This window comes from Opisthocomus hoazin, chromosome 4 (genome assembly GCF_030867145.1).
Source record: "Opisthocomus hoazin isolate bOpiHoa1 chromosome 4, bOpiHoa1.hap1, whole genome shotgun sequence".
NCBI classification, from domain to species: domain Eukaryota; kingdom Metazoa; phylum Chordata; class Aves; order Opisthocomiformes; family Opisthocomidae; genus Opisthocomus; species Opisthocomus hoazin.
In genome coordinates, this window is record NC_134417.1 from 65,750,602 (window position 1) to 65,764,932 (window position 14,331).

At 36.8% G+C, this 14,331-nt stretch overlaps 1 protein-coding gene across 2 annotated transcripts in view; it reads left to right on the forward strand.

Moving 5' to 3' along the window:
• The first annotated feature begins 1,600 nt into the window (after window positions 1-1,600).
• The window catches only part of COL28A1 (collagen type XXVIII alpha 1 chain), a 79,578-nt gene continuing 66,847 nt past the window's right edge, over window positions 1,601-14,331 (forward strand). Inside the window, exons 1-9 of one of the 2 annotated variants that reach the window (XM_075419297.1) lie at window positions 1,601-1,643; window positions 7,888-8,044; window positions 8,588-9,147; window positions 9,831-9,851; window positions 10,450-10,506; window positions 11,755-11,808; window positions 12,331-12,372; window positions 13,062-13,088; window positions 14,190-14,234. In XM_075419297.1, the coding sequence (XP_075275412.1) occupies window positions 7,924-8,044; window positions 8,588-9,147; window positions 9,831-9,851; window positions 10,450-10,506; window positions 11,755-11,808; window positions 12,331-12,372; window positions 13,062-13,088; window positions 14,190-14,234 (927 nt within the window). In that variant the 5' untranslated portion in view covers window positions 1,601-1,643; window positions 7,888-7,923. Of the gene's footprint in view, window positions 1,644-6,420; window positions 6,989-7,887; window positions 8,045-8,587; window positions 9,148-9,830; window positions 9,852-10,449; window positions 10,507-11,754; window positions 11,809-12,330; window positions 12,373-13,061; window positions 13,089-14,189; window positions 14,235-14,331 lie in introns of those variants that run through there. The other variant, XM_075419295.1, reaches the window with a different exon arrangement.

Here is a 14,331-nt window from a genome sequence, read left to right on the forward strand (position 1 = left end):
ACGAGCAGGGTCCTCTTCAGCAGGCGGCCATGGACGAAGAGAGCGAGACCCTCGTGACCCCCCAGCTTTAAGCTGAGCACGGCGTGCATGGCGTGGAATAGCGCCTTGGTCAGTGTCGGGTCACCTGTCCTGTCCGCCCCTCCCTGCGAGTGCGACCCTTTGCGACTCCTCACTGGTGGGACCTAAGAGGTCTGTCAGTGACCTTGGCTGCTACGGTAATAATTATAAACAGGGGCCTTTTTCTGCCTTCCGTTCCTCCAGTTAGCTCAGTAAAACTATAAACTTGCAGTGCCATCAGCTTTGGAGCGGACACTGTCTGTAAAATACACAGCCAGCTTCAGAAAAATGCAGTTACTTAGAAGAACTTAGCTGTAAGGAAGATTCCCTGCAAGGGACTCAGTTCTGTTTTAACCAAAACCAGGACACTTTTTCAGATACAAAGGCTGATTGTTGGCCTGGAAATATTTAAATGTCACATTTTAGCAGTTTCTTTGATACTGTTAGAGTCAGGATCTGAATTCCCTGTTTTAGCTCCCTCATTTTTCTTTCGTTTCTCAGAAAACAAAGGAAACGCATAGTCTGTGGCTTCCTTATGAAATATTTTCCTAGTTTCTCTTTTGAATTACAGTAAATAATTTTAATGGTCTTTCCAATGTTTTTATAGCTTTGCAAAACTGTTAAAAGAAAATATATGTTAAACCATTGTTTTTCTGTCCTTCTAGTAATCTCCCTGTACTCAGTGCCTTTAGTTTAAAAACATGTGGACAGACTGGCTTTTTCCATCATTTGTGTTGATGGTTGTTGGCTGTTTTCTCTTGTCTCTAAACATACTGGAGAATTTTTATTATCTGAGAAACTACATTTCATGTGCTATATATTCACAGAGTTTAATTTAGGCCACAAATTTTGTCTAATGGTACAACAATTAGTGAGATTAGATTTCACTCTAATATTTCTTCCATTTTAAAAGCATTTTTTCTCATAAACCCAGTATTTTTTTCCTTAGTAATAGTAATCTTTTGGACCTTAGCAGTTGCTTTGATAAATAAAGTAGACCAGAATGTGTGGAAAAGTTTAAGAGTAATTCAAATAGAATAGTCTATCATATATCAAAGGCAAAATTGACAGCCTATGTTTTCATGCTTATCTTTTCATTTTTCATCATTCCACTTCCTCTGCTACTGTTGAAGTGGGACGTAGTGACTTTTTCACATCTGTTTCTGAAAGAAAAGGTAACTTCAGTCTGGATCACTATCAGTAGCTGACTTGCAGAGAGAAGTCCTCTCGAACTATATCATATGTTATGATAAGCAACCTTGGTCACCAGGTGCCTACAAAAAACAAATTGACATGTAGAGGCTTTACAAAGTGTTATTGAAAGGATTTGAAGATAAAATGTGCTGTATTCTAACCAGGTTCTTCATATCTGAGCCTGACCAAAGCACTTCAAATTGATAATTATTTGTAGCCACAAAGCGGCTACACAGCAGATGATGTCATTGCTGCACATAAACACTTTGGTCATCTTTGCTTTTAAGCTGTCCGTGAAGTCAAATTTTTTATTGGTGTTTTGTTTTTTTCTTTAGGGACAACAAGGTGAGCCTGGTCCAACTGTGGAATTTCAGGAACCAGACTGCCAGGAAGTAAAGTCTGTTTTGGAGCAGTTGCTGTTTTAATCCTTGCTCTGTTTTCTTAAAATTTTAAGTAATAATTCATCTTGAGACTAATGCAGAACATTTCTAAGGCCAGTATTACATGTGTTCCCAAGTGACAGAACAAGACTGTCATTTGAATTCTCTGACACCCCGGAACCGTACTTACTTCAGCAGATCATGCTACCTTGCTGATACGTTCACTGATCATTTTCAGCTGTCATTGACTTTGTAGTGCTCTGAAGATCCATGTGTCGGGTACTGGCGCTCCCTATCTGGGTATCTGAAAGAGAGGAATGTGTGAAATGAGTATTTAGTTTCTTAGGATCAGATAGGAACTAAGGAGTGAAACCAGTTCTTCTAGGAGATATCTTCCCCCCTTGCAGCGTTGTATCTTTGTCTTTAGCTTCTGCCTTCTCTTACAAGGGGACAAATGTTTTGCCCAGACAGTAGCCTCATTTACTGGCCATGTCCTGATTAAGTGCTGAATGAGTCACGCATTGTGAAGTGCTATCATTATGCATTATCATGTAGATACACCAGAGGGCAGGATTTGGATAGCATCAAGATCTTTGTAGCTTACATAAAATGAATTCAGCAGCTAAATGATCCTTTTGATACATTTATTGCAATCTGATTTTAAAAAAGTATATAATCATGGCTTTACTTACATAGTGTATGAATAACAGTAGCACTGAATTAATATATGTCTAGTATTAAGAACAGTAATTTTTAAAAAACATTTAAAATATTTACTTCAGATTGAGTCCATTAGCTATGTGTCCTAGCCAGGAAAAAAATCTACCACTCTTTATAGTAACTATTGTCATTCTTATTGAGTGAAGAGCATACTAGGGAATAAAAAAATGTAAGTTTAGGGCAGTCGATTTTGGTTAATATCATCAATCAAACTCATCCACACTGTAAGTCCTTTGACATATTACATTCACGTACAATAGAACAGTCACCTTATTTCATAGTTCTATAGATCTGTATCACATTCACATTCGGTTGTGGCTTTCCAAGCTACAGAATTATAATTTACTTTGTCTGTCTTCATACAGAAGCTATCTCTTATCTTTGTCGACTCTCTCTGTTTTGTTTTGTTTCTTCTTTACCATTTTTGAGTTGCAGCAATGAGGATAGCAGGAAGAATTAAAGGAGGATAGGTATTGTACCAGGAAAGAAAGCTGATGCATGATCTTTTCTAGTAGAAGAGGTGACTTAGCATGGATGCAGGAACTAAAGGCTTTTAAAGTTGAAATTCAGCAGCAACATAAGATGAGTTTTACAGATGAAACTTTGTATTGCAGACCAGAGCTTTAGTGTGGTCATGTAATGAGTGCATTAGGCAGATTCAGTAGTGCTGGGAGCTAGATGTACTGAGCATCTGGTTCAGAGCATGGGGTTTAGAGCAGCTGTTGGAACATTGCTGCACTAAACAGCTTAGCAAGTAGTAGTAGCGTTAAAAATAATGCTGTGAGTCTGGAGCCATTAATTCCATCGGGTCAGTGAATATAGAGCTGTGTGACTATATACTGACAAGACTAGTGAAAAAATAAAGCTCTGAATTGTAAGTCTACAACCCTGTACCAGAACTGTCAGAATCCTTATTGTACTTCCCAAAGCCCAGTAAGTAATGAAGAAGAGCTTAGGCTGTTTCCAGAGACCAATTACACACAACATGTAACAGATCTACAGATTTTCTAGCCAGAAAAATAAAACCAAACTTGACCCCATTGCTATCTGAATACTGTATGTTTGTAAGAACTACCACGTTGTATGTGTATTTGACCAGTCAAATTGTTATGTCTAAAAATCATAAATGTTAACATTTTCTGATCTCTGCCAGATAAGAGTCATGTTTGCAGGTCCAAAAAAAGTGAGAAATCCTTGAACACAGCTGGAAATCTGTTCACTCAATTCTGTTTTGGCATATAGTGTAGTTAAACTTTGACAACTTCTGGAAAAAGCGTTCTTCTTTAGCTGATGATCTGGTTTTGGATGGATAAGCTGCTTACAAGTCTTGATCTAAGCATGCGTAAGGGTAAGAATAAGTATTGTAAATGGTATGAGTGATCCATGTGACCAATTTGTTAGTAATGAAATGCTTAATCATTGCTATTGTTTCTGATCCAACAGATTTTGGATGCTGCCAGTAATTATTATTTATATATAGCATTAACAGATATTTAGTGTAAAAAGATTGTATTCCATTGAAACTCTTTAGTCTCAGTTTGTGTAATGATGACAACATTTGTTTAATGAAGACACTTAACCTCAATGGAGGTGACACATGCTCATCCATCATCCGATAGATGATGCAGAGGTTCCTAGGAAGGAGGCCTTTCAGGAGCAGGCTGCAGCTGCTGGGACAGCTAATCCTTCTTCGATTGCACTGAGAAAAGAGTGCGAGCAGTGGTGGCATGTAAGATGTTTTTCTGGTGGCAGCGTATTCCTCCAACACATTTCTTGTTAACGGAGCATGCACAGACTGACAATTCTGTGTAGTAATGGTACTATGTGCAATCACATGGCAGATGTACCCCTCTGCCATGCAACCAGATTAGTGTTATCTCCATCTTTGCTAAGAGCTAAGACCTCAGCGAGTTCTTTAGCATGTGTTGTCTCACCCTTGAAATAAGTTGAAGTTACATATGCTGTCATACTCATGGCTCACAGCACACATGAATAGATTATGGGTGTTTGCAAAGGTGTGATTTCTAACTGAATATCTTTTTTAAAAGGGATCTACCCTCGGAGAAGCAGTAAGTGGGTATTGAAGGAAGTGTTTGGTCTAGCAATAGAGGAGACCTTGCTCTCAGGTCTGATGATGGAGGGTGCTTCTACCAACTTGAATGCAGGCAGAGACTTTTTTATGCTCACTGGGCGGTGACGCCCGATTCTTTTTCCCTCTGCTCTTTCCCCTTCACCAAAATTTTAATGAAATCAGCAGGAAATGTGCTCTGCTTACTTAAAAGCTCCTCGTTAGCATATACCGTTTCTGTTGTTTAAACACCAAATGAAAAGCAAAGCAAGCATGGTTTCTGTACAGTTCTCTATGAGGGAACTGAAAAAAGACAGGAGAGTGTGATTATATACATCATTTTATAATGGCAATGGTTTGTGAAACACCACTTGCTTCAGTGTCTTGTGGCCAGGGAGATCAGACATTGCATTCTCTGATTTAGGAGAAACCCTATCCTAGAAGACATTCAACTACATTGCTATTAGGGTCTGTAACTGTACCAAAAATAAAAATTGAGGATTTGATTAGTGGAGTTTAAAGAATTCATTCTTTTTCCTTGTAGTTTTTCATACTGCTGAATTTGAAGGTAATCTGAATTTTAGAATGTTACTCTCCTCAGTGGATCAGTTCTTTCCCTCCCTGCTCAAAACTGTTTTAACTTACTTCAAGAAGAAGATAATGTTATTTGTTGATTGGGAGACCAGGAATTCTGTGAGAGCAAGTATTTGCACTCTACTATGTTGTGCTCTAACATCTTTCTATAGAACATGATGTGAAAGAGCTGTGTTGGATGCAGAATAAACAGATGTGCTTTAGCATTTTGTGACAGTGGAATGCCTTCAAGAAAGACATCTCAATGGCAATTGATAAGCGTGGTATTCACAATGTTTCTACTAAATAACCTGATTAAATCTGCAATATCAGAATCAAAGCTTAGAAATTCTGTATTCTGTGCCTTTTCATCTTTCAGATGCTCTGGTCCTACAAAACTAAAAAAGCAGAAATTACTTCCAGAGAGTGAAAGGCCTCAACTTCCATATTTTTTTGGCAAGACAGCCATCCCTAAGCTTTGCCCACTACTTGCCATGCTGAAATTGTCTGCTGGGTAATGAGAGGTATTCATTTCACCATGAAACTTCCATCAAGTGCTGGAATGAAAAGAGCACACATGGTCTTTGAGTTTATAAACATAAAAAAAGCGCAAATAGACAACATTACTGTCCTATAGAATTAGATACTGGATGCATTTTTGGTGTATATGTTTGAAAGTAGTGTCCCAGACATAAGCTACCAAGGTGATCTCAAGTCTGGAACATCTATGTTGGGAAAAGTTAAAGCACGCAACTTGCATAGCATTTAGGCAGATTTTTTTAAAGCTGCTCAGTACAGTTGAATCGTTATATACGGTTACGTACTGTTATAGTGTTTATGCATTTTCAGGCGTACATTTTTGATGAAAGATTGGACCTCTGCTAAAAAATCTGCTTCAGTCAAAACCATCTTTTTATAATGTGTTTTTGAAATGCCCAAATTATTCATAAATTTTCTAATCTGTAACTGAAACTTTTCAACGCTTGATCACATAGCAGTCCAGAGACCCGATTCATCCCAGTGATGAATCCCAAGTCCTCCCTGCTGCAGCACCATGCAAAGGAGCTCCCCATTCTGTCCTGCCTCTGAGGCGCTGAGGAATGTCTTGTCTGGCAGGCAACATCTGTTCAGAGGCTGGGCGCAGACCTTCTGCCGGGCATCTGCACAGAACTCCCTGAAGGCATGTCAGGAGTCCTGGAGACTGACCACTGGCATACTTTGTCTCATGCCAATGTTTTACTTGACATTGTGACAATACAATTTTACTCTGAAGCCTGCCATTAGATAGAGCAAATATAATTTGCATGCAGCATGCTGAGCACTACCTAAATGACAGCCCCCTTTTAGGCATCCTGTCTGTGTCTGACCCCTCAGAGGATTTAAAGAGCAGAAGGAATTTCTCAGGAAAACAACTCAGGAAGAATTTTTTTCTTTTTTTCAGTTGTCATTTATTATTGTAATTGCAAATGCAGTTATCACCTTTGAGACATGCTCATGGTCCTGGCAGACTCACAAACCATCGGATCAGAATTCAGTTCTAGCCCACAAATGATAATGTACTGATCTCACATCTCTCATCTAGCCAGTGCTGCAACACTGAGATGGGCAAGCTGAAGAGGTCTGGCTGAAAAGTGACAAGTAAAGATGCAGATTGTCTGGAAGTAATTTTTTTAATGTAAAACTTCAATTATTTAAAATTGGAAAACACTTGTTCTCCCAGACTGACACTGTCCCTTTAATAGAGTGGCTTGGTCTCCCACTCAGCCCTGGCTAAGTGCCTGGCTATCTTCATTTAAACTTCGGCTAACTAAACAGCAATAATGGACCATAACGAATCTAGATGCAAGGTAGAGCTGTGTACAAGTGGATAGGCTATTTATTTACAGATTGCTTTGGTTTTGTAAAGAAAACATATTTTCCAGTATGACCTACTGGACATATTTTCTACACTGACAGCTTACTCAATCCACAGTTTGCTTTTTGAATGCCTTCAAAGGTAAGAAAGAGACTTAGTTATTTCCTTTCTATTTACAGAGGACTGCACTTACAGTTTCTGTATATGTAACTGCTTGATATACTTGAAAAGTTGATTTAGGAAGGATATTTAAATTTAAAATGTTGCCTTTGTAAGTAATGATATTTCAAATTACTTATTGTAAATTAGAGGCATTTTTTGTAAACCACTTAATGGAGTTCAGTTTTCTCATGAAATATGTTGAATTGCTGACTTAAATGTTGTAATGTTCATTTTATAAGCGTATGTTGTCATTATAATAGAATATTGTCTTTATGGAAAATATTGCACACATTCTACTACAGCCATTTGACATTAATGATACATTCATGTATTGAATTTCATTACTAAACAATTGTTTCTTAGAAGAATTAAGTTGTTCATGCTGATGCTCCAGACCTAGGTAGCATATCTGCATCCCAAAACACCCAGATCTTTGCAATTAGGAATTTCTAGAAACAAACTATATTCTATGTTTTCTATAATATTTATGCTAATTGAATATAATTAATTTAATAGAAAAGTATGTTAATAGAAATATGCATGAGTAACAATTTCTTTTACCCTTCTTTGTTAGATGTTCAAATGAAAGCTAAAGATAGCACTGGCTTTTTTTAAGAAAGAAAAGGGAGCGCTGTCTTTGTTCTATCCGTATTTCTTCTCTAATAAAACAGGTTCTAATAAACATGTGAGCCACAGCTGGGATTGTACTGGCTGCTATGCTTAAATCACCTACCTAGTGACTTTTTATAATTGTTTTTTATATGTTGTTTCTAGAATTGTGCTTCCCACAAATGTGTATTCTGTATGTAAAGCATCTGTATTTATTTATTTGTATTTATTAATGATGTATTCACAGGTGGTTTTTTTACTTTTAACAGGAAGGAAAAGGCATCTCATTTGGGATCAAAGTCACTATGTGGAAAAACCATTTTTTCTTTTGCCTTTTACTTCTGGCTGTAACAACAAACCAGATAGTATATGGGCAAAACAGAAAGAAAGGAAAGAATTCTTATTCTCTCATGCAAAGAGATGAAGGTAAAACCATTTTCTTAAAATTTCTGATTGAACATGTTGTATATCTCTGCATATTTCAGGTTAATTAGCTAGTCATTGAAAAATTCTGTATGCATTTATAAAATGTGATTTATTTTGATTATCAGGCCTGGAAAATACAGTGATGACATTTACTTGGTCATAGACTCCAGTTTGACCTATGATTTTCACTGACATGCATATCTCTTTTAAGATAAATGATAAGGAGCCTGATTTTTAGTTTGAAATTGCATGTGGAACTAAAATGCTAAAACAATCCCATCAAGACCCTAATTTGAAAATTTTTGACTGTAGACCGTATTTAATAATACCGGTATGAATTAAAGTAACTTAAATATAGTTACTTGACTTCAGTAGAATTTCTTGGCATTTACATTAAAATTTCTCCTTAGAATTTTTACTGGGAAGACAGAGGTCTCCTTGGGGAAATGTTTTGAGGATGGAGATTGTTGCAGAGAATTATCTGAAATCTGGTGTGCAGGTGTGCCCATCATTCATAGGTTTCACTTTCGTGTTCCATTACAGGTGATATGTGTCTCGTTGACATAGTCTTTATCTTGGACAGTTCAGAAAGTGCCAAAAATCAGTTGTTTGATTTGCAGAAGGATTTTGTTCAAAACTTAACCGACAGCATTTTCCAGATGAAGCCAGTTAAGTCTCAGAAGTATAATGTCAAACTAGCAAGTATGCAGTTCAGCAGCACAGTCAGCATTGATCATCCCTTTACAGCCTGGAAAAATGTGAAGAATTTCAAAGAGCAAATCAAGTCTCTGGGCTTTATTGGCCACGGCACCTACTCCTATTATGCAATTTCCAATGCAACTCAGCTGTTTAAAAGTGAAGGTCGTAAGAGAAGTACGAAAGTGGCTTTTTTGATGACAGATGGTGTGGATCATCCAAACAGCCCTAATGTCGAGGGTATAGCCACAGCAGCTAGGAGTCTTGGAATACATTTTTTTACCATTGGCCTTTCTAAGCAAAAAGTCCAAGAAGAAAAATTGCGTGTGATATCTGGTGATTCATCCTCTAAACATGTCTTATGCCTGGATGATCAGAACCTGATAGTTGATGTAGCATTGGAACTGGTAAGTAATGCTGATGTTAATCTTGTCACGCATCTATCCATGGCAAATCTCATTTAACTTTGCTGGGTAAGTCAGTCCTGAAGGCAGTGCAGAGGTTTTTGTGGTGAATGTCTCTGCTACATCAGGAGTTAGGACAGAGAGAGCTTCCTCCTCCCAGCCGCTTGTCGAGGAGCTGTGTGCTTGGACAATAATAGCTGAGCTTCACGGGTCACTGATGAAGAGGCAGGGTATTTCCCAGCACACAGACTGTGTCTCTGAGCGTATGATAATACTTTAGAAGGTAACTTGTTCTCAGGCATAAAGCTGATAAAATCACTGAGTCCTTCCCCTATATATAATGTTGGCAGGGCCTTCAGTAGAAAGGCCTTTCATTAGGAAGTCTTTTCATATTCCCCTTGTTAGCATTGTTCCTTAATATTGTCTGTTTACCTGTCCTATTATTTGTTTTCTGATCACTATGGATCACATGAAGTAAGCCCCTGTTCCTACTGGAGAACCCTTTTTCAGGCGAGTAGTTCCACAGACTGGTTCTTACCACTGTGAGGAAGGGATGAAGGATGAAGATGTTCACGTTCTTTACCCTTTTACTTTGGAAATTCTGCAAGCTAGAGAGGAAAAGTGGTTAAATTAGTACTCTGTTAAATTAAATCTGTATGAAAGTAATATTTTTCTTTTCTTTTCAGGAAGCCTTCCTTCAGAAGCAGGTAGGTTTTTTGAGTTCTGTGTGTTTTGATTGCTCTTATTCATAGTAAATCTGATGTCTGCTTCTTCTGTAATGCAACTTCCCTGAGTAAAGTTTCCGACCATGACTGCTTTTATTTTAACTTTCATCCATTTCTTCCATCCCTTCTTCTGAGAAATCTACAACTTCTGTTCATTAGTGAGAAGTATCAAGAGTAAGACATAAAGAACTCGTCCTACTAGAGTGGAATAGAACTAATACAACACATCCATAGTGGTCTCATTAGAAAACAACAGCAATGTCAAAATGGTCCAAAAATTATGTAAGGTTTCACAGTACTACATACTGTGTATATGCTACCTTAAACATTTGTAGTTACAGTAGTAACAGATTTATTTATTTTTGTTATAAATAAATAAAGCAACTGATTTTGATTGGACTATACAGAAGTGTAATGTTGATTAAATAAGACACATATATATTAGAAGATCGTTTACTTCCTGTTACTTGGTTTTTATGTTCTCTAGTCTGTGGCTAGGCAAAACCAGAGTTTTTGCTTTAAAAATTTGAAATAATACATTTGAAAAATGTTCTCCTTAACATTTCTGTTCACTTTGTAGTGTATGCGGAAGAACTATGCATGTGAAAAGGGAGTAAAAGGAGACAAAGGTGATTCTGTAAGTATGCGTTAAGTTGAAAAACCTCCAGAATTTGAATTTTAATCATCGCGATCAACATTGCACAGTATTTTAATTGGTTACTATGTCTGTAAAAAGCAAGACATTAGCTGTGCATGTATTGCAAAAAGAAATGATGTATCATAGCATATCACTGTGAAAGGCCACTGTTACCAGAGCTCAGAAAAAAATCTATCCATAATCACATACTATCTTGGAAATATGTTTGTATTATTGGCTAAGAAAACACTGTGGATAAATAGCTATGTGATTTTGAAGCCCAAATGAAAAAGTTATTCTTGAATCTTGCAACGGGGAAGGAAAGGTGGACAAAGGTTTACTTCCGCCAGCAGCTTCTATTTGTGTTAGGGATAAAGTTTCAAAAGATTGAGGGTGATGACACATATGAAGAAAGATCTAAAACTCTGCCTCCAACACTCTTTTTTTTCTTGTGACACTTCAACACATAACTGTTTCTTGGCTCTGATAAAGAAATGAGAAGTGGGAGCTGAGACAGTGTGTGACCTCTCTGATCCCTTTTGTATCTTTAATAGCTCTCCCAGAGACACCAAGGTACATACAGAGGTTTTTGCCTTTCTCCTTAGACACTAAGCAATGGGTCAACCATATGTGTAGCAGGTTATGACAGCAGGGCCGATTATCCAGTTCCTTGGCTCTGGATAACGTCCATATGGAACTAAAACCCTTGTTTCCAATTTAAAATTTAAGATGCAATTATTTTAAGTTATTTTATACATAATGATTAGATGTAACCTATTATATATGTATTTTTTGTATACACACATATACATCAAACTTTCTAGTCTCCACCTTCATGATCCTCCAAACAGGAATAATGGTATAGTAATTTCTTATTTTGGGGCTGCTGCATATTGACACTAAGCTGGTCTATGCACAGTCTTTTTTTAAGCAGAGAAGATCAGATAGTGGTGGGTAACTCTAAAAAATGGGGAGGAGGAACTGTGTATGTTTTCTGTGACACCTTCCTGGTTAGATTTTCTAATTCTCTGTAGAAAATGTGTTTATTGTTGAATATTGATTGAAAAAATTCAGATACCGTATAATACCAGATCTTTTCAGCTAAGTGAAAGTAGTGTCACGCATGCCATACCTGAATCAGTGTTGGTTTCTACCTAAGCTTATTCCAGAATGATTTTGTCCTGCCCCAAGATACAATCTGAGAGAAAGGGGAGATTTTTTTCCTCGCATTTTCCTGCTTTGTTTCAGGGCAGTGCTGGTAACAGAGGGGAAAAAGGTGAGCCAGGACCAAAAGGAAACAAGGTAAGGTGAATTTAATAAAATAAAACAAATTTCTATCTGGTTTTATTCAAATCATAGAGTTAAATATAGCAAAGGAAAAGTATGTTAAAATATGATTTAAAAAATTTACTTTTACTGTGAGAGATTTATAGTTAGCTGCTTTAGAAGTGAGAGAGAAAAATTTGAAACTAAACTGCTAGCAAGTTAACACTGCCTATCATTCCAGTGTTTCTCTGACAGGAGAGGTCTCTGAATCCAGCTGAAGGCTCTGTAGGCTCCACAGAGCTTTCTAACAGTACACAAATCTCTTGAGCAGAGCAGCTTGCTCTGGTGATGAAGATTTCAGTCATCTGATAACAGTAGCCAAGTTTTCTACATTAACATTCAGGAATTGTGTGTCCTTGATTGTGGGAGGAAGAAGTGTGGATGTTCGTAAATAGGAAAAGCAACTTCTGCTCCTTGAACAGTGTTCTTGGTTTTAGTGTAATGGTGATAAATAAAAGAGCAATGCATATTTCAGTTGTATTCCTTTGCTTCCAATAGGGCGATGCTCAAAAAGGAGACCATGGAGAAAAAGGTGAAGAGGTATGTGACTACTACAATGCTAACTCATATTTGATCTTTTCAGATTATCTTCCAGATTCTGATTCATGGTTTAGTTCCACTGAACTGAACATGTGTTTTCCATTTTTCACACATCTACTTTATTCAGTTATTTAGAGCACCTAAACAAAGTTCTGGTGTAGAGAAGCATCTATATTGAGAGAAACAGTCTAACCATGTGCTTAAGCATAGAGATGGGATGCTACTGACAAAAGGAACTTATGAAGCTATGTCATTTTGTATTGACTTGCATTAGACTTATCCCAAAGATATAATTTCAAATGTCATCGCTAAAAACATCTAGATAGTTCTCCAATGGCTTCTGACATCTGATATTTCTCAACTTGAATTCTTGTTGATTCACAGTAGAAAGATTAACACTACTCCATGCATAAGATCAGTTTAAAAGTCCCATTTAAATGGCAGCATATCTGCTAATGGGCTAGTAAACTGAGTGACATATTCACAGCTAATGTTATAAGGAAAAAAAAAACATCTAAATTTGCAGAGAATTATATATTAAATGATTCCCGAGAGATATTTTATTGTTGTGAATAGTTAAACTTCTGAAACATATTTCTCTACTGAGGTTTTTCCCCTGCTTAAATTAGCAGTATGTTATGCCTTTACTTTCTGTTTTATGATTTTTTCCCTTTTTAATTTTCGAATAGGGAGCTCCTGGCTACAAGGGAGACAAGGTAAGATTTTTATAGAGTAGAAGTAGTCTAAAAATAGATTGTCACTTGCTGATAGTGTATGTGAACGAATGGAAAAAAGAGCCTGTATTGTCTTTTTATTATTCCCTAGAAGTAAATTCATCATTTCTGTAAATGCTTGTAGACTGGCTTGTTGAAATTAAAAAAAAAAAAATCATAAAATGTAATTTAAATATAAGAAGAAAAATGTCAAAGACCAGAAATAAAGCTTCTGGATGGAAAAAAGAAAGTTGAGGGTTGAATAAGAGGTTGAGTAGAAAGAATGTGATTTTTTTTTTTTACTGCAAACACAAATAGATGTGGCAGTCATTAATTTTCAAAAAACTTACCACACTAAGTTTCCTTTTAAGCTAATTATAATTTGCAAGGGCTAATGCTTGATCAAAAATATCTCAAGATAGGCTCTCCAAGAAGCTAAAAAAATTATACATTTCAATGACTTGCAAGATTCTAGAGCCAAAAATTTACAGTGCAGACTGGACCATCACAGCCAGAACAGAAACAGAGATAATCCCATTTGGACACTTATCTCTCCACATTGTGAATAAAAGCAGTGCCTCTCTGAATCTTTGTATTCATTAGAAAAATGCTTCAGTCAATTTTATGGAAACATTTCATTGAAATGGGGAAAGTAGACTTATATGTCTACTTTTCATAGGCCTGCTGATATGTTAAATCATCAGTGGAACACATTAGTAATTCTCTTTCTTCATTGCGTTTGTACAATCTCACGACTGTTATTCAAGAAAGTCTCAGACACCACAGTAATGAAATCAGAATATAGAGAGGATCTCTGGAGGCAGCACAGTGAGGTGGAAAAATACAGCAAAGCTTGTTAGATATTAAATGTGTTATCCTTTTACCATGTAGGCTGGAAATTTTGTAGGCAGTGTCAGAGAGTAAAAGTATCTGTCTTGAGTAGAGCAGACCATGTCTTCTACAGACTGTATCTAATGATGCCACTCTCAGGTCCTCAGAATCTACTAAACCTCTTGTGCTGCTGAACTGCTTGAACAGTCTTTAATGCATGTAGTGTAATCGAAACATCTTGTTTAGCTGTTAACCTTTTGATTTATTACAAAGGGTGAAAGAGGAGAATGTGGATCTCCAGGAATAAAAGGGGAAAGAGTAAGTATGATTTTTATTTGAACCGGTTCACGTTGATGATAATACGAGAAAATCATGTAACATATTCATGAACATACCTTGTAAAGATTTGGAACAT